At 35.6% G+C, this 19,773-nt stretch overlaps 2 protein-coding genes across 2 annotated transcripts; one reads left to right on the top strand and one right to left on the bottom strand.

The window, feature by feature from the left end:
- Nucleotides 1–213: 213 nt before the first annotated feature.
- LOC141819865 (puromycin-sensitive aminopeptidase) lies at nucleotides 214–17,796 on the top strand. The gene is made up of 33 exons (XM_074707119.1): nucleotides 214–318; nucleotides 961–1,056; nucleotides 1,139–1,180; nucleotides 2,167–2,301; nucleotides 5,013–5,088; nucleotides 5,256–5,332; nucleotides 6,333–6,446; nucleotides 6,511–6,585; nucleotides 6,728–6,835; nucleotides 6,927–7,139; nucleotides 7,223–7,284; nucleotides 8,485–8,512; nucleotides 8,597–8,683; nucleotides 8,766–8,791; nucleotides 9,473–9,536; nucleotides 9,622–9,702; nucleotides 10,031–10,078; nucleotides 10,157–10,175; nucleotides 10,332–10,336; nucleotides 10,428–10,439; nucleotides 10,529–10,585; nucleotides 11,163–11,272; nucleotides 11,349–11,429; nucleotides 11,770–11,953; nucleotides 13,804–13,952; nucleotides 14,024–14,162; nucleotides 14,236–14,382; nucleotides 15,284–15,365; nucleotides 15,450–15,625; nucleotides 15,773–15,883; nucleotides 15,974–16,090; nucleotides 16,205–16,276; nucleotides 17,552–17,796. The coding sequence occupies exons 1-33, from the start codon at nucleotides 223–225 to the stop codon at nucleotides 17,630–17,632; spliced, it is 2,970 nt and encodes a 989-aa protein (XP_074563220.1). The 5' UTR covers nucleotides 214–222; the 3' UTR covers nucleotides 17,633–17,796.
- A 123-nt stretch (nucleotides 17,797–17,919) lies between these two features.
- On the bottom strand, nucleotides 17,920–19,234 carry LOC141820097 (putative 2-oxoglutarate-dependent dioxygenase SLC1). The gene is made up of 3 exons (XM_074707379.1): nucleotides 19,011–19,234; nucleotides 18,423–18,747; nucleotides 17,920–18,344 (listed from the first exon to the last, which is right to left on the bottom strand). Exons 1-3 carry the CDS (start codon nucleotides 19,232–19,234, stop codon nucleotides 18,078–18,080), a joined length of 816 nt encoding a protein of 271 aa, XP_074563480.1. The 3' UTR covers nucleotides 17,920–18,077.
- Between the last annotated feature and the right edge of the window lie 539 nt (nucleotides 19,235–19,773).

Genomic DNA, 19,773 nt, shown 5'->3' with positions numbered 1-19,773 from the left:
GTTCCGCATGATCTGTTTGCCACTAACAACTGCGGATTTGTCGTGTTGTATGATCCGGATGTTCTTAGATTTATCTCGTCCATATCTGAGTTATCCGTAGATTGGAGTTGCTTTGCTGCTTTTTTCTTATCTCCTTCCTGTCCCTCGCTCGCCCTGCGTCTGTTGTTGCTCCTATTTTTGATGCTTGGGAGTTGATCTGGTTCTTTTTATCAGAAATAGGTGATGGGTGTCTCGATCGAAATGGCTCGTTTGGTAGTCCCGTGGAAAGGTTCGGGTTTGGTAAAGAATCGGTTTCTCGGCGTCTTTTCTTCCGTTCATGTGATCATCTTAACCTAATTCTCTCTTTTACCATAGTTTGTTTTGCGTTCGTGCTGGAAGTTATTTTTTAGCACCTGTTCTTTGTTCCAAGGAGAATATGAGGTTGTTTCCACCTTCTAGTTGTTATCGGGTTCGTCTACCTTCAAACATGTGTAATATTGCTTCTAATTTAAGGAAGTTTCTGTTTAAGTGTACCATGCCTCGTTGTTCCTGCTTGGTGTAATTTTTGATGAACCAGATGTATGCAGCAACTTAATAAGCATTTAAGCTCAATGAATTGTTAATACATTTGTCTTGCATTTTCCTCTTGTTTTTCTATTTTGACATGCTGTATTGGTAAGTGGCAAGATAATTTTTTATGACATCATACAGTGGAACAAACTTTCGTTTATTTCTCAATTATTTGTTCTTAGCCCAGATCGCAGTACTAGAATGGTAAATTGCCAAATCACGTTTTTTTTTTCTTTTCAATTCTTGTTTCCTTAAAGCTTGCATCCAATACTTTTTCTAGAATCTACGTTCTGTAGTTTTGTATGCTTTACATATTGTTCAAACTTACAGTTCAATCATCTACAGTCTTATAGCTGGTGTTTTTAGTTATCCATATATACGAACTCAAATATTGGCTTGTTTGCTTTGCAGCTTCAGCATACACGTAGAAGTTCTGCTATCTGTTTCCCAAGAAATAGCTATTTCACCTATAATCACCATAATTACAATTTGAACGTTAAGAACGAGGTAGCACTGTTAATCTAGCTGTTATGCATATCTTAGTCCTCTATTATCATGGTCAACCTCTTCCATAAATTTTGTGCTCCAGGGTTTCTATTGGAGGAGAAGCCTCTTACCTTCATTTTCACCTGTAAGTTTCATAATTGTGGGATTTCACCTGGCTTAGTTTTTTGGCTTGTTGTGTAATACATGCAACTTTCACATATTATCATAAGGTTCTAATCTCATGCATGGATCTCTTCAGGAAGGTTGTATGAGGGGTTAGATTGTTCTGAGATAGTTGTGTTACCATAATATTATATTTGTTAGATTATTTTAGAAATGTTTTTATATTGGCTTTGTATTTAAGGATCAATTCTCTCTTAGTATACACTACCCTTTTTATTTACTTACTTAAGAGTTTCTGGAGTCATGCCGCTATGCCAGTTCTCAAACTACTGACAACAGAATAGATTACCGATCATGGATTATACTATTGCTAAAAGCTTTTGTCCGCTTAAATAGTATTCACCTGTTATGTCAACCCAATATGGCACAACAATGTTTATATACATTTTTTCAAACTCTCTTCTATTGCCTGAAGCTTCCTCACAGCTTTATTATGCATGAGCCAATATATTAATAAAATAAGGCTATTCTGCTAAAGTATGCCCCAGGTTTGCTACTTGCTAAATTTATTAAGTTGAGTGGCATAAACTTGACGAGCAAAGACCTTAACTTCTAAAGTTGAATTGATTTTATGCAAGCTCTGGAATTCCCATGTTCATGAACGGGAAAGCTTTTGCATAAATAACTTCAAGCTTCCACTTTGTGTATATGATACCTATGTCACTAACATATATCATATCCTCTATCTCATATTTGTTTAAGTTGAAATAGTCAATGTTAATGACTATCATTGACACCATTTCCATTCAATTATTTCATGCATTTGAACTTATTATTTAATCAAGTGCTTAAATTGATTGGCAAGTACCATAACTTGCTTGCTACCTTCTTTTCAAATTGGTCTATCAAATATTATAATACTATTATTATTATTCATTCATATACAACTGCAAGCTGGTGTACATTTAAAAATCTATATTTGTTTTTAACTCTGTAATATAATTTCAGAAATTAAGTGGAAAAAGGTTAGCTTCTTTAGTTGAAACTGCACCTCTACCTGCACACTCAGAGGAGTTGAAGATGGATGCACCAAAAGAGATATTTCTGAAGGACTACAATATGCCAGATTATTTGTTTGATACGGTATATAGCTTTGCTTCTGCTGCCAGTTATTTATTTTGATATAAACTTTGCAACCTTTGAGAGCATATTCATCAGTATCTTCCTACTTATATAAATTTAATTTATTTATAAATTTATTGATAATTATCTGATTGTTTTTGAAGTTTGTTTTTTTTAGAAGGACACACACACCCGTATATATTCTTTTTCCTTTTGTGTCTCTGTTAATGGATTGTGGTTGCATTAACTTTACCTTTAAGTATCACCTAAATGATATTACTTTTCTTATGGATGGATGTGTGACAGTGTTAGTACTTTGGCATTTATCAAAAAGCGGTTGCTATTAAATTTTGAAAGGTTGTTTTGAATGGCATAAACCACCAATAATTTGGTCTTTCTAACCATGCTTTTATGACTAAGTTCCTAATCTATGTTACAGCTACATGTTTCCTACTTTTGACGGGTCAAAGTTGTAATTGGTAATGGCTGCAATGATTTCCTAAAAAATTGAATCATCAAATCAGAGTAAATATATATCTTTTTTTAGGCTGAATGTTACATAAACTAAGCTTGTATGTGAAAATATCAGAGCGAAATAGTGTTGATGCATGTTTTTTCTTAGCTCTGTTACTTATAAATAACTTTACTAATTCTTTATGTAATTGACAACTAATTCAATTATCATCATCTTTGATCTGTGTAAGCCTCAACCATTTTTGTCCAGTATATGAATCCTATCTTACCATTAAACTCTCTAAACTCTAAACTCTCTCTAAGGCTATATCATTAGTAATATCCAAATCAATTAGATAATTTTTTTTGTTATATTATTTTGAGGTTTCCTTTATCTCTCTACCCTTTTACATCTTTAATTCTAATCTACTTGGTTCATCTAATTATAGAATCCATTAGTCTTGTTTGAAAAGGTCCATACCATCTCAACCCAATTTATTGTATGTTCTATTGAAGCTACACTTAGTTGTTCCTTGATGGAACTATTTTTTTAATCTTACCTTTCCTACTAATTTCGCATGCTTAGACATCATATCATCATTTTAATTATTGTTATATTATTATTTTGTACATATTGTTTCTCAATTAGCCAACACTTATCCATAAAGTTACCACTGCCTTAGAAAACTTTTGTTTTAGCCTATGGGAAATAGGCTTTTGCAGAAAACAACAAGGAATCTATGGGGGAAAAAAGAAGCACTACGTAGCCTCCATCATAAGCCTCACAACCTTGATCCACCTTGTCAAGCCCCAATTAACCTTTGTTCAACCTCGTTGTGACCTCTATTGTCAGCCTCACAACCTTAATCAACCTTGCTGTGACCTTCGTTGTAAGCCCCCCAGGCCTGATTGCCTCTCAAGTGCTCATTACCATGTCTATGACTGTTGTGATCTTCTACTCTGAGTGCTCATTGTTTGGTGCCAAGCTTGTCGAACCACTTCCTTCGTGTGCCTTGGTGAACCACCATCCCATGCCGCACTGTGCTCTGCCATACACCTTGCCACTCCTTGCCATGCGCCTTGTCGCTTCCTACCACATGCGTTGCCACTCGTTGCCATACCTCATCGAGTCGCTCACCTTGCCTTGCTGAACTGCTTGCCCACCACACGCTGTGGAAGGTCAACTAGGTCTTTGAAACCTCTTTTTTCCCTGAACTTTGTTGGCAGAATTGTTGGTTTTATCCCCGATTTCAGATGCAGGCTTTCAAGGCTAAAATGCCATCTATGGAATAGCCCTAGAGCCCCTTTCACAATGGCAAACTTTGAGTGTAAATAACGGAAGGTGCTACGGGTCCTGTGTGCCTCGCTTAAGCGGCTTTCTTTCATGGGGGTAAACCGAGCCTAAGGGGCACACGACAATCACATAAGATTCCATAAGTCTGTCTTAGTTTCAATTGCCCGCTTCTAACCCCTATCCAGTTGAATAAGCTTTACTTTTCTCTTACAGTTTTGTTCCCTTTAAAAGCTAAAGATATTTTTTGGATCAAATTTGTGGTAAAATGGGCCCTAGTATAAAGGTAATTTGGAAATGTGAAGACATGGAATTTACATTCTTACTGACACTGAGGGCAAACTATAACATGCCTAGAACATGTATTCTTTTTTGAACTTCTGGTCTAGTATTTTAATTTGAATACTGACCAAGTTGTGTCTGATAGTTTGGAGAATTAGTTTTTTTCTCCTTTCATCAACTAATAACTCTTCACCACTGTTACAACATTTTCTCCTGCAATTCTTCTAATTCTTGTCTTGCCGGCTATGCAACTTTATTCTATCTATTTGAGCAAGGACATCTTGGTGTGTCAGGCATCAAGCAATGGAAAATCTAGGAATGCCCAATGTACTTGTCATTGCATATGCAAGTTGAAAAGCTATTTTTTAGATGAACTTTATTGATCAGGGTCGAAAGGGAGTTTTCCCCTCAATATAAGGCTTCCATTCATCTTTTTCTAAATGATATTATGAGAAATTTCTGTATGGGCGCTGGTTTTGCTTGACATTATAACTGTTGGCTTTGGTGGGATCAAAATCTGTTGTCTGTCAAATTTGTTATTATGCTTATCAAAATATTTTTATATGCTAATTCTTATTTGTTGCTCCTAAAGTTTGGTTTTTTAGCTTATATTTTTGTTTAACTTTATTTTTTTTTTGCTATTTGCAATCATTCAATTAACAATTACAGTTAAGCTAACTTTAATAGTTTGTTGAACTTTTTTCAGGTTGACTTGAAATTTGTATTGGGGGAGGAAAAGACTATAGTCTTCTCTAAAATTGCTGTTTTCCCCAGAGTTGCTGGTGATTGCCTTTTCTATAATTATCATAGAGCATCTACATCCAACTATAATATTGCGATTTTTCATGCAACTTTGACTACTGATAGCTATTCCAAATAATTCTTGAGTTCATTGATCTATTTATTGTTCATTTGTTTACTTAAAATCTGCTTCTGATATTGCTACTAGGTATTTCGTCTCCTTTGGTTCTCCATGGAAGTGAACTTAAGCTATTGTCAATTAAAATTAACGGAAAGGAATTAGAGGTGATTTCCCATGACCATTGTCTAAGCTCATCTTTTCTTTAGTGTATTTTAGCTAGTAATTCTTATTTTTCATTCATGTTATTTTTATCAATGTTTGTCAAAAAATTTAGCAATTTAGATTATCAGTATAATTAACTTTATTCTAAAAATTCTAGTCATGATCTGCTTGTAAACTGTGGCAAACATTTTTCATCTTCAAAACATGACTTCTCAAATATTCTTAAATCAACTTAGATTTTCACAATGAAGCCAACATACAATTGCTTAGCAATGACAAGCGAACCAGTCTCAACATAATGGATTGAGTTGGTGCATAACACAATTTGCTTAAAATGTAGATGCAGTTTTTATATTCTTACCCTAATTGCTAGAAAGACGAGGCTCTAAACACTCAGGGACATGCAATGTAAAGGACTGTAGCTTCTGTACATATTCTAGCTCATGGGTGATGTGTAAAAGGTAACAATTACTTTCTTGGAGGATTTGATGTTGGGTTTGTTGGGAAGTAAATGTGACCATGTTTTTATGAATCCTCTCCTATTTCACTTTACTTATTAGAACTAGTTAACAGACTTAGCATATTTGAATAACTAATTTTGTTTGTGTTATTTCTCCTAACAAAAAATAATTTGTTAGTTCTTTCAAAAATTCACTTAAGTATTGTATATTTGTAACACTAGGATAGCATACTTTACTCGTTGGAATTTTCTCCTAGTTTACTTTACTCATTGGAACTCTTTAGTAACTTAGAATGCTTGAATTAATGATTTTGTTTGTTATTTATCCTAACAGCTTAATCAACTTCAGTCAAAGACAGTTTTTATTTTCTAGCTTATTAAGCATTTATCTAATGCCTTTGTATGATCTTATTTTCAAATTGAAGTTTGCTTTGCTTAAAAATGCAAGCAAACATTTCTGCAGCTTTGTTCCGTATGCAATGTTACAAATGTAAATAATGCAGCATTTCATTTTGACTTATTTATTTTCCATATCATTTCAGAAACAAGATTTTCAATTGGATCATCGTCATTTGACCCTTCTATCGCTGCCAGTTAGTGCATTTACACTTGAAATTGAGACAGAGATGTATCCACAAAAGAATACATCATTAGAGGTATTATATTGCTGTGGTTGCTAGTGGTGTAGCTTCATGCTTTACTGATAGTTTCTTTTTTCAGGGTCTGTACAAGTCCTCTGGAAATTTTTGCACACAGTGTGAAGCTGAAGGTTTTCGGAAAATAACTTTTTATCAGGTTTTTCATAATCACTCTAATATGCTTCAATTTTATCTTCAGTTGTACATGGACTCTGAATATGTTTATTCAGATGCTACTTCTGTAAGAATCTTATTTGGTGAAAAAGAAGGTTCCCAATTTATGTAAATGTTATTGCCAGGATCGCCCTGATGTGATGGCAAGATATACTTGTAGAATTGAAGCTGATAAGTCTCTTTATCCAGTGCTTTTATCTAATGGAAATCTGATAGAGCAAGGTGATCTGGAGGTATAATTTTCTTTGCAAGCGATTATAAGTCTTTGTTAGTTATGCTGGTGGCAACAAGTGTTAAACCATTGTCTGAACATGCTCTACTCAGGATGGGAAGCATTATGCTTTATGGGAAGATCCTTTTAAAAAACCATGCTACTTGTTTGCATTAGTTGCTGGACAACTAGAAAGCAGAGATGATAAATTTGTCACTCGCTCTGGGCGTGAGGTTACCTTGAGGATTTGGACACCCTCAGATGATGTACCCAAAACTGCCCATGCGATGTATTCTCTTAAAGCAGCTATGAAATGGGATGAAGAAGTGAGATTTGGTCTAATACTTGATGTTCATGCTATTATTCTTGTTTGAATTGTGGACTGATCTTTATTCTTCTTGTAATACAGGTGTTTGGTCTTGAATATGATCTTGATTTGTTCAACATTGTGGCTGTTCCTGATTTTAACATGTAAGCTATCCAATTAGTTGTATGGTCTATAAAACTTGTGATCTACATGTTGATTTGGGAATAAATATGATGGGCTGTTCTCTTTCAATATGTTACCTTTTGGTCCTGTACAGTTAGCTGTATGTTTTGTAATATTTGTGATCTAAATTTTCATTGATAAAGAAATATGATAGGCTATGAAGCTTTTTTAGTTCGTATCCATTTAAGATATAAATAATTTCTTATATATATATACAAACAGTACCCTTTTGTTTATTGTATATTGTATCCATTAACCCTTACGTATGTTGGATTTACTTTACTTGATTGTAAGAATCCTCTTATCAAAGTTTCACAGAGTTTGAGAACCTAGCTAGGATAATTTTCCATGAGATGCTAACGAAATTATTTTTTTTTTTTTGATACAAGGTAATTCGAAATCAACTATAATTTTCAGTTTCTATAATTAATGCAAAATATGAAGTGTGATATCTGACAAAAATAAATTCTGAATACGTGAGTACTTTCTGGTTTTCTCCTTTGACCACTGCTTATGTGCAAGTTCTGTATGATTAATGAGGATGAAGTTTCCTCCAAAAATTTGCATGAACCATCTAGGGCCATTGAGTTACTGTTGTCCATTTTGGTAACTTTGAGGCTTCTTCTCTGAGTAAAGAAAGTTCACAATGAAGTTTTAACTTTTAACAATTTGTTGGTATAAATAATCACTGCCATATATTGTTCCCATTATGTTCTTCACCTGAAAAACCTATTCTATCTAAAAGCATATACTTTGTGTAATTGAAGTCAATGACAATGTTTTACTTGGCTTCTGAACAAATATCTTTTTGCCAGATTTGCCTGTTTCATGGTTTTATGCTTTTTGATTTCTTTCGTTTCATAAAAGCTTGTGCATCTTTCTTTTCTATGAATAATGATGAACTATTTGGTTAGTTATAATAAGAAAAACAGTGAGGGGAGAACCTCCTTGAATTTATTTCAGAGAAAATTCACTACACCTAGTTAGTATTGTAAACTCCCCTTAGTGGACCATTCCTGAACCTTATTGTAATTGGGGTTAATTTAAAAAGATTAGCCATTTTTATTGTGAGCACTCAATGCACATTCCCTTCTGATTTTTCTCTGTATAGAAATTTCTAAAAAGAACTACTACTTTAATGTTATGGGCATTGAGACATTTACATTTGGGTTATTTTGTAGGGGAGCTATGGAGAACAAGAGCCTGAATGTGAGAATTTCAGAATTATGCAACTTTCAAAATGGATAGTTTCTTTCAAGAATGTTTAGAAAAATTTTAAATTGTAAATTGCAGATATTTAATTCTAAGCTTGTATTGGCATTGCCTGAAACTGCTACTGATGGAGATTATGCTGCAATTTTGGGAGTAATTGGTCATGAGGTACAAATTTCTTGTTTCTTCATGTAAAGGTTACAGTTCATCTTTAGATACTGATATGGCTGTTGACCTGCTTAACTTGCAGTATTTCCATAACTGGACTGGCAACAGGTATCTTAAAATCTTCAATATCTTTGATTTCTTAGTTATACCTCATTATTCTTGTTTATGCATCACATTTTTAAATTAAACAATGTTTTTAGTGGGATTTGAAACCTCAACTGTGAAGCCGCATCCTCCATGCCATATTGAGATTTTTCAGTGAGCTATTCTTGCTCCCCAGAAACCCTGGTTATGAGCAAACTACACTGACTGTTTAAAACCATCTGAAGTTGGAAATGTTCTAAGATTTAAGAGAAAAACCAGCTTCATGCCTGATTTTATCATCTAAAACAAACCTATTTTGCACGATTGCCTCCTTGGATTTGTATTGCGATGCTCAACTGCATGCAGATATAATTTAAAACCATTGTTTTTTATGTTCAGTTTCTTTTTTGGGGTTCTCTTAGACATACATGCATTATCTTTCAAATTGGTCTTAGGTATCAGATTCTAGCATATTTCCCAATGACTAAATATATGTGGACTAAACCTATAATCATATAAACTATTAACTCTATTAGTGTTGTTTCAACTTTCAAGGATGGCTTTCTCCAAATATTGGTGTTTGTGTGAATATGTTTCTTATGCTGGTCTTCAGAACTTGGAGCTCTAAAATTTTTAACAGCATTAGTGGTGCTTGTTTCTATTATTTTTTAGTTTCCATGGTTGAGCTTTGCGGAATAATTGCAGAGTCACCTGCCGAGACTGGTTCCAACTAAGTCTAAAAGAAGGTCTTACTGTATTTAGAGATCAGGTGATACCTTTTTGTTGATGTTTATTGTTTTTAATATGTTACTAAATAAGATCGATTATGACTTTTACTTTATTGGTATTCACAGGAATTCTCATCTGACTTAGGCAGCCGCACGGTTAAGCGGATAGCTGATGTTTCCAGATTGCGAAATTACCAATTCCCACAGGTTGGCATTCTGCTTTCCAATCGCATCAGTTAGTTCTTAGATAATGTAACTATGGATTCTGTGACACCAATGTAATCCATTTCTACTCTTTTACCCTTTCATACATGCATTATTTCATTAATATGGGATATTAGCAAGGATTCCTTGCAAAGAGTGTTTGTTGTGGTTCCATTAACGTTTTTTTATTAAGCCTTCCAGTTAAAGCTGATGACATCATAAGCAAAAAGTATTACTACTCTGCTATCTAATCTAAGCCTTTGGGTCGATTTACAATGCCTATTTATTACCTTCTAAGTTCTTCATTTGACCGAATGATTAATGATCTCAGGATGCTGGCCCAATGGCACACCCTGTCCGCCCACGCTCATACATTAAGGTCAGATCTTCCAGAACTTAGATATAATTTTTTCACCAACTTTAAATGAAAATTTGACACATCATGATTCATTGGCAGATGGATAACTTCTATACTGGTAAGTTTGTGCTTTCTTTTTTCCATTATTATTTGACAAGATTTTGAAACTCTATGCCTGCTAATTTCCTCAAAGGCCTAAAGTTTTTTCTGACATGATTTCTTGTGAATCTTACTGTACATCATTTTCTGTGGGTTGCACAAATCCAATCTTCAGTGACGGTAATTTTTATCAATATAATTTCAATTGTATAATCACTTTTCTAATTTATTTCATACTAAATATTGTCCCAATTTTTTCTTGTGGTTACAGGTCTATGAAAAGGTTTGTCTTTCTGACTTTTGGTCATATTATCTTTTTGCCATCACCAAAGATTATGGCGAGGTGCTGAATTTTTTTTATCATCATAATAGGGTGCTGAAGTTGTTAGAATGTATAAAACCTTGCTTGGTAGTTCAGGGTTTAGAAAGGTATGGTGATGGCTACCTTTTCTTTGTTTTTCTTGGTTACTGTATAGTTCAAAATTTTCTCACTAATCCATTGTTTCAATTCATAAAGTTGCATATATGGTTGCATATGATCAATTTTATCTAATATCTAGTTTTTTCATATTACCTCAAAATTACCTAGAAGTATCTATGTTATGTTAATTTTGTTCTTTTCTGGATTGGAGGACACCCAATTAATATTAACATGATCTCACAGAAGTAGAACTCATCGGTGGAGTCCTGCTTTGTTATCCTCTTAACAGTAACAAATATCTTTTTCTTGCCAATCATGGGCGGGGCTGGTGAAAAAAGCATGCCTCTCTGGAGGCTATCTTAACTGTTTGCTTCTAAAAGATTGAATCTGCCTAGTAGCTTAATTTTGCTATATAATTGGTCTTCTATTATTTTTTAACCAAATCTTGAATTTCATATACGATAGACTCATTTCATTTCCTTTTATGCATTCTTAGATTCTTGCTGTCTTATTTTATCTCATCCCTATCTGTTGACTCTTGAGGTTGATTAGTCAGGGTATTGAGACTGTTCTTGGGCTTTGTAGGGTATGGATCTATATTTCCAGAGACATGATGGACAAGCAGTGACTTGTGAAGATTTCTTTTCTGCTATGCGTGATGCAAACAATGCAGATTTCTCTAATTTCTTACTATGGTATGTTCAGTGTCTTCTGCCCCATTTTAGCACTGTTTTTGCATCAATTCCTTGATATTTTTATACTGTGTGCTAGGTACTCTCAAGCTGGAACACCTAATGTCAAGGTTACTTCTTTGTATAGTCCTGATGCTCAGACATACTCTTTGAAGTTCAGGTAAAATAAATTACTGTTGAATGGTTAGCATCTGCAATTTCACATTATTCTGGGTAAACACACATTTTTGTTGATTTTATTGAATTGCAAAATGTTCTATCAAACATCTTCATCGTGGTTCCTTTTCATCTTGAGATTTCTGGTTCTTCGCAGTATTCTTCGAATCTTATGTAATAGAACTATGCAGCTTGAAATAAGTGAGTGTATTCACATGGGCGTGCCTGGTTATGTCATAAAATTATTGCTTTATGCAAATATATTTTCCTTTTTGTGTAGTTCCTCCAGACTTACCTACCAGGTTTTAGGGCTGGTGCTAATGTGAATTAATTTATCCTACCAGTCAAGAAGTGCCTCCTACTCCTGGTCAACCCGTGAAAGAACCTATGTTTATACCTGTGTCTGTTGGACTACTTGACTCAAGTGGAAAAGACATGCCCCTCACTTCTATTCATCATGATGGAATGCTGCATACAGTTTCAACTCCTGAGCAACCAGTATTTACAACTGTGCTTCAGGTCACAAAGGTTAGCTACGTTGATCTGTTTCCATTTTTTGTGGCCTTTATTTTGGTTGTCGAATGCAGCCCCTGGTTGACTATTGTGGGACTCAAATTATTACTTTGATAGATGGCTTACTAAATAACATGTCAAGCTGGTCCGTCAAACATTAGTTATCTTGTTTTTTCTTCCAACTGTAATTATCCATGCTGAATGTGGTGCACAACAGAAATAAAATGCCAGCTCTTTATTTTTTACCGATATTAAATAGGAGTTAAAGGAAATCCCAGAACTTCCATCAATGTTGTTGACTTATTTTCATGGTTTAGTAGCATATGTTATTGTTTGGTTTCTTTATGTGGTATTTTTTTTTTTACAAATACCATATGGCTAGTCAACCAGATAGAATGTGAATTGCCAGCCACGGAAAATCTGTTTGATATCATCATTCTTCTAGGCAGTAAGATCTGTAGCGCTCCTTACTATATCTAAATCTTTTAGGCATAATATGGACTAGGCTTGATCTATGCCAATGGATACTACATATTGTTAAGATAAATGGCAAGATTTATTGGGATGTTTGGAGAAAAGATTTTCCTATTGTTACATTTTTAAAGCTATTGTTATGGGAACAAACAAATCAAACTAGTCTCTTTCTTGGCGAGTTTGCAGCCTGATGGCTGATAAAAGCTTCAGATTCAGGTTCTTAATTATTATGAGAGGGGAGTTCACTCAGATAGTGCATAACCACACAGACGAGTTCAACAGGGTTTGTAGTGAGTTCTGTGAGGCATTAAACATAGCAAATGGATAGTGTGCATTTGTGTGCAATTGTAATTGTTCTTCCGCTCATGTGTTCTGAATTATGCCAATTAACCAACTGGAGTCTGGAGAAGTACTAGAATTCTATGACGAGGATAAATAATTTCTTATATCTATGATTCTGGTCTATGGTGTGCATAAAATCAATAGTTCTTTTCAGAAAATTAAAACTTTTGACAAGATAGACTATCTACTGCATGCATGCCCACCTTTTACCCATTAATCCTTTGGAAGGTAGGAATTTTAAATGTCCAACAATCTGCAATATAAACATGAGCTGCATCTTGTTTGAATTATTCCATTATACTGGGAGATAGGTTTCTTCTTTCAAGTGAAGGAAATTACAAGTTGAAGAAGCCTTCATAGTGAAAAAGAGAAAAGAGATTCGATCATTTATATGCAAAAATCAAAGAAATGCAAGTTGAGCAAATATCTAGGCGTTGTCCCAATTTAAACAAGCAGGAGAAGTCATACCTGGAGGATCTTTGTAGATGTAAATGGAGAAGTAAGATACCCATCTGTTGGGAATTCCCATTTCAGTTGTTCTACCAACCAATCCAGGCAGGAGGCATTTTCTTTCTGGTACTTGAATTTGTTGCAAGCGTGCATGTTCTTCAGAGTTGCAGAAGATCGTTTTAGTTTTAGCAAAGTTGTGTGGTTAAAATTTATCGCAAATTGAGGTCCTGAGCAATTGCAAAGTGGTCGATGGTGACCTTATTATTTGGGTATATTGAGAAGAAATCTATCTTAAGCCCTAAGATTTTGGATGCTTAGCAGTTACTAAAACTCCCAAGTAATCTCTCTCTAATAATACTTAGTACTCTCTCTCTCTCTCTCGTTAATTACTTTTTAGTAGCTGATTTGGGAGTATTTCAAAGGTCAACCCACACAGTGAATGTTAACACATTCTTTGTTGTACCTTTTTTGATTTGTCTGATCTATCATGTTTTTGACCTACACTTTTCTTTTGAGATTTGAACAAATTTTCAAGGATTGAATTGGTAGTGGCTGCTTTTTGGTGTGATTAATTTAGAAGCCATAATTCTGATTTGCAGAAGGAAGAAGAATTTGTGTTTGTCAATATACCTGAACGACCAATCCCTTCACTATTACGGGGCTATAGTGCACCTGTTCGTCTTGATTCTGATCTCACGGATAGTGACCTATTCTTTTTGCTAGCACATGATTCAGATGAATTTAACAGGTCAGTATTTGTGAATCTTGTGTATTTGGATAAGCATTTTGGATCCATTTAAAAATTTAATCTGTTGCCAGATGGGAGGCTGGTCAAGTCTTGGCACGTAAATTGATGTTAAGTCTTGTAGCTGACTTCCAGCAGAACAAGCCATTGAATTTGAATCCTAATTTTATCGAAGGGATCAGAAGCATCCTTTGCAACTCAAGCTTAGACAAAGTATCTACAACTTCAGTGACATTTATCTTATATCGCTTGCAAAATCTTGCAGACTAACCTGTTTTGTACATAGGAATTTATTGCAAAAGCAATCACCTTGCCTGGTGAAGGGGAGATAATGGACTTGATGGCAATTGCAGATCCAGATGCTGTTCATGCTGTCCGGACCTTCATTAAGAAGCAGATTGCTCTTAGTCTGAAGGAAGATCTCTTAGCCACTGTAAGTTTTGCTATCCATATTGTTCATTCTATTGCTGATATTGTTGACACTCATTACCAGTTCATATTCTAGTTTAGTGGTTTTAGATGTTGCACTCCATGCATCCTGCATGTGTGTTAATTTGTGAAGTAGTTCAGTAATTGCTGTAATAACTTGAAATTGTGCTTGTTTGTTTTTTTCTTGAAATTTCAAGTTGTGTCAATGCTCCCAATCTGAATGATTTTAGACTGTGTAAGTTTAATGTAGCTAATTCACAATTGTTTTACTGGTATCCTAATCAATATTACAGTGCATGCAGTCTATATATGCTTCTTTTTAACAGTAGGAATTCGTGCCTAACTTTAAATGTACTTGGTTCTTTATTTTTCTTAAGATTTCAAGTACATCTTATAACACCAAAGACGCAAAGGTGCACCCTCAACGTCTTAAAAATGAATTTATCTATCCACTTGCATTTTGATGATCTTCTAGCTGAAATTATCTGTCAGCTTCCTTTTCATATTTCTGTGATCAATCCTTTTATGAACTCTTCCAAAACAAAGAAGAAATGCTCAATCCTTTGTTGAACTGGTTAAAATCAAATATTGTTGGTGCTGGAAATTCTGGAATTCTAATCCTTCATATTTGGAAATATATTCCTTCTATAATGGTTAGCCTATAGACGTTTACTACAATTGTTTATCAGGTTAATTATCAACTCTTAAATTGGCTGGGTATCATAAGTTCCTTCTTATTGAAAAGTCACAGCTTGTGCAGTTGATCCTGAAATAAGATTTGTATTTTAATCTTAGAGAGGACTATAAACCTACCTTGAATATTTGATATCTAGTTAATACTGCTAGATCCACGAGAAAGATCTCCTTTTGCATTTCTGAATTGAATAATTTTGCATCTTTTACAGATTAATAGTAACAAAAGCTTTGAGGCTTATGTTTTTGACCATGATAATATGGCCCGACGTGCTTTAAAGAATACAGCTCTTGGTAGGTTTCACTGCTGTTGACATTCAGAATCTTATTATCAAATGCTTCGTGACTATTGGCTTATTGATGGCCATTCATACGCAGCTTATCTTGCATCATTGGACGATCCGGAGCTCACCAATCTTGCATTGCATGAGTACAAGTCTGCTACTAATATGACTGACCAGTTTGCTGCTTTAGCTGCATTAGCCCAAAATCCAGGTCAAGTTCGTGATGAGGTTCTCTCTGATTTCTATGGAAAGTGGCAGCATGACTTTTTGGTGAGAACCTCAATAGAATGGAAGCCATTGCTCGGAATGAAGTTATTTTGTTATGATTTTTCTTTTTGTTTTGTGTGTATGTGTGTGTGTGTGAACAATACGCAGAATCATTGTTGTGACATCCACTATTTGTCTTTCTTCACTTAGGTCATAAATAAATGGTTTGCTCTGCAAGCCATGTCAGACATTCCTGGGAATGTTGCAAATGTCCAGAAGTTGTTGAGCCACCCCGCATTCGACCTACGAAACCCTAACAAGGTAAGTGTAGCCAAAATTGTCGTGCTTTAAGTCTGCAGCATATTGTAGCATGCTCGTGTTAAGTTTGGACATCTCTTTATTGTGCTTCAGGTTTACTCGTTAATTGGAGGTTTCTGTGGCTCACCTGTGAATTTTCATGCGAAAGATGGTTCAGGCTACAAATTCTTGGGGGAATTAGTGGTGCAGTTGGACAAAATAAACCCTCAGGTCAGCAAGATTAGCAAGAGTCGTTTAGCTAGTATTTATTTATTTAATAATTTTCATCAATATTGTGGACTTACCATTTTTTCAATTTGGTCCATCCTGTTCATGTAATCCTAGGTGGCATCGCGAATGGTATCAGCCTTTTCTAGGTGGAGGCGCTACGATGAGCATAGACAAGCCCTTGCCAAGGTAATATCACTTGCACCTTGTTACATTTATGTTTGTCAACATTTTTTAAGTTCAAACAAAATAAAAGACTGCAGTTAAAATACTATCAACCAGGAGAAGGGCTAGGCTAGGCGAAATTCCTGTGTTCATATTCAATTTTTTTGTTCCTGATAAATTTTTGCCAAATGTTATTTATAATATGCATGGTGCCCAACTTAGCGAACCGAGGCTGGTTTTACTTAGGTGGAAAGCTAGGAGGGAAAGGAGAGAGACAAAGTGAAGCCAAAAATGTACGAGTTATTCAGAGACTCAATGTGCATTTTACCTATGCTCCCTCTCCCTCTCCCTCCCCCTCCCCCTCCCCCTCCCCCTCCCCCCTTCCCTTTCTAATTTTCACTTTAAGTAAAACCAGCCTAAGTACTTAACCTAATTACATTCAGTAAAAATGTTCTGCAATTCGCACTATCTGATTTTCCGTCTAAACGATTAGTCATGAGAGGAAGGGGAATTGAAGGTAAGGGAGGCGGTGGGAGCAGAAGGTAAAGGAGAGATAGTCCACTTGTTTGTTTACTCGGAACGACGGATAGAAAAGGAGGAAAATTATGTTATTCTCTTTTCTTCTTAAATCAACTTCCCTCCGATTCAGCCAAAGATCCATTTAAAGAAAAGGGTGGGAGGAGGATCCTTTCATCTCATCCTTCTCTCATTTCTTCTATTAAAGTGAACAAGGGTCATCAAATGTTTTTTTTTCCCCACTCCCATCCCCTCCCTGCCAATTTTCCCCTCAATATCTCTCCAAGTAAACACACCCTTAGGCAAATGCACGATGTAGGTTCTTTTTCATCCATTGTAATGAAGCTGTTTCTAGTTGAGGTTAGGTACTTAATTTTTTTATTCCTTGTACAGTCTTAAAATTGGATGATATTTATGTGTTTTCCTTTTCCTGGAATGTGTATTTTGCAGTTTTAAGGTTGCTTTAGGGTTCCATATCTGATATACATATCTGAATGAGAGAGATTCTCATATATTTCAACTAGATTTATTTCATTCGTCATTCAAATCACTATCGATGATTACCATTGTATGGGCAGAGTGATGACTTAGGGATTTGTCTCGATGAGCCTTCATCACAAATTTGCATAACCGCGATCACTTTCATCTAGATTATTAAGTCTCCACAAATGTTAGCCATTGCTTAGTTGAACCTGTGAAGCATTTTCTATCATCATCGTCTCTCATCTCTATGTTCTTTTTCTCCCATCTCACATTTTTCTGTATTTTTGGGCTTCTCTTCAGGCTCAACTTGAAATGATCATGTCGGCTAATGGACTGTCGGAAAACGTCTATGAAATTGCTTCCAAAAGCTTGGCAGCTTGAATGCGAATGAGGAAAGCTTCAAATCGACAACATGATAATGTTGTTACTGCAAGTTGATGTACTTTCATTTTAAATATTATCACGCTTATGATATGGACATATCAAACTATGTGACGTTCCTGATAGATATATAAAGTTTGCCTCTGCTAGAGACTCCAATATTTTATACCACGTTTCATTGAATTGGAAGAGCTCATGTGATGGTCTCACAGATTGATAGTTTGTCCTCTCGGCCATCCGACGACAACCTGAGTTTGCCACTTTATCCAATCGACTCGATCTTCAGTCATATTCATCAGCTAGGCCGACCTGACCTGTGTATTTTTTCGGCCCGACCAACTTAGTATTTTTCTAAGCTATATATGATGAGATAGTGCATGCGCTCTTCACCAAACTTTTAGTTTACATTATCGTTTGCTCTCCCACCGTTGACGAAATCGACACGTCAGCCTCGTTGACCATTGTGAGTCAACTTCCTCGTCTCCAGAAAGCTCTTGCGGTTGGCATCGTGAGAGGAGATGTAGTTGAGGAAGGCGGCAAAGTCGGTGTCCTTGTACAACCGCTCCCCGCCGGCGTCGTCGACGAGCGCTGCTGCCGGCCTGACTGTGCTCGAGAACGGTAGGCTATGTAGCGACGCGATCGACATTCGTGGCTTGCTCGAGTTCACCAGCACTCGGTGCAACACGCTCTTGTACCTCCCGTTGCTAAATATCTGCATAATCATTTACGAATATTTATAAAACAATAATAATTTACGAATATTCTGAAGAGAAGAGAAGATTGGAGGTACCTCGAGATGGTCGCCGACATTGACGACGATAGAATTGGAGAGAGGATCGATGGTGAGCCATCGATCACGATGGTAGACTTGAAGTCCAGCGATGTCGTCTTGGAGGAGGAGGGTAAGGAAGCCGTAGTCAGAGTGCGGCGGCATCCCAAGTGTAAGATCAGGATTAGGGCAAGGCGGGAAGTAGTTGACAATGAGCATATGAGATCCCTCTTGAAACTCTTCCATTAGGGCTTCTTCCTTTCTTAATCCCAATGCCTCCAGAACGACCGCCATGATTTCCAAAAACAAAACTTGGATTTCCTTCACGTAGGAGACCACCTCATCCCTATTAATCAATATTATGAATAATTTTATAATTTTTAAAAGCAATAATAAAAACATTTTACTAATATATTAATTTGTATTATTATTCAATTATATTACTATTTTATTTATAAAAAGTCAACTACTAGCTACTTAGTCTACTATTGCCATACTATCAAATCAAATATAGTATTTATTAAATATATAAAGATTCGATCGCGAATCCAAGAGATAGATCGAGCATCGAAAAATTAAACAATGAGATGATCGTGTCAAGCTCCTGACCTCAAGTCTTCGGGAGAAGAAGGACAAAGGGGGAGCAGATCTTGGACTGGTTGGCAATTGAGCTTCAAGAAGTCCCTCCAACAAAAGACTGTGTCATTGATCTGGTTGAAGCTGGTGCCATACCTCACTTTCCCCCTTATCTCGCTCGTCATCCACTTCCTCCTCTCCTCGAACTCCTGCTCGAAGAACCTCCTCCCCGCCGCCATCATACCCTCCCCCTTCATCCCATGATTCACCACCTACTTATTGTCCAAGACAAGATTATTCATATATATAGCCAGCCGACCTCAAATAATTTTAAATATAAACATTCAATAACTAACTAATCTATAATTTAGGCTTCACAAAGACATTGTTGGTGCATGTTATAGGGGGAGTTAGGTTTTAGAGGGAGTATGTGCCTGAGCGAACCAATTTGATATTACTAAGGCATGAAGCTCGTGCTTGGTGATTTGCCCTAACTACTATTTTTTTTCTGTCTCTTTGAATTTATGTTCTTTTTGCTGTATATCAAAAAAGGGGAGAAATGTGTTTGTTTTAAGTTAGAATCTAAATGCTTATGTTTTTATTCATGCTTATTGTCTTATGATTCATTCCTTATCATTATTGTTATTTTGCTATTGTTATATCATATTATATTAAAGACATAACTTAAATAAGTTTTTGTCAAACATCAAAAAGGGGAGATTGTTGGTGCAGTCTTGCCCCAAGTATCATTGAATTTTAATGTTTGGCTAAAACGAGTTTAAGTTAGGCAATGTTG

Source organism: Curcuma longa, unplaced genomic scaffold, assembly GCF_044706935.1.
Source record: "Curcuma longa cultivar G26 ecotype Majalengka, Jawa Barat unplaced genomic scaffold, ITB_CL_G26_1.1 utg2646_np1212_2152390_RagTag, whole genome shotgun sequence".
NCBI lineage: Eukaryota > Viridiplantae > Streptophyta > Magnoliopsida > Zingiberales > Zingiberaceae > Curcuma > Curcuma longa.
The sequence above is the reverse complement of the archived record's forward strand: the minus strand, read 5'-3'. Positions and strand labels throughout refer to the sequence as shown.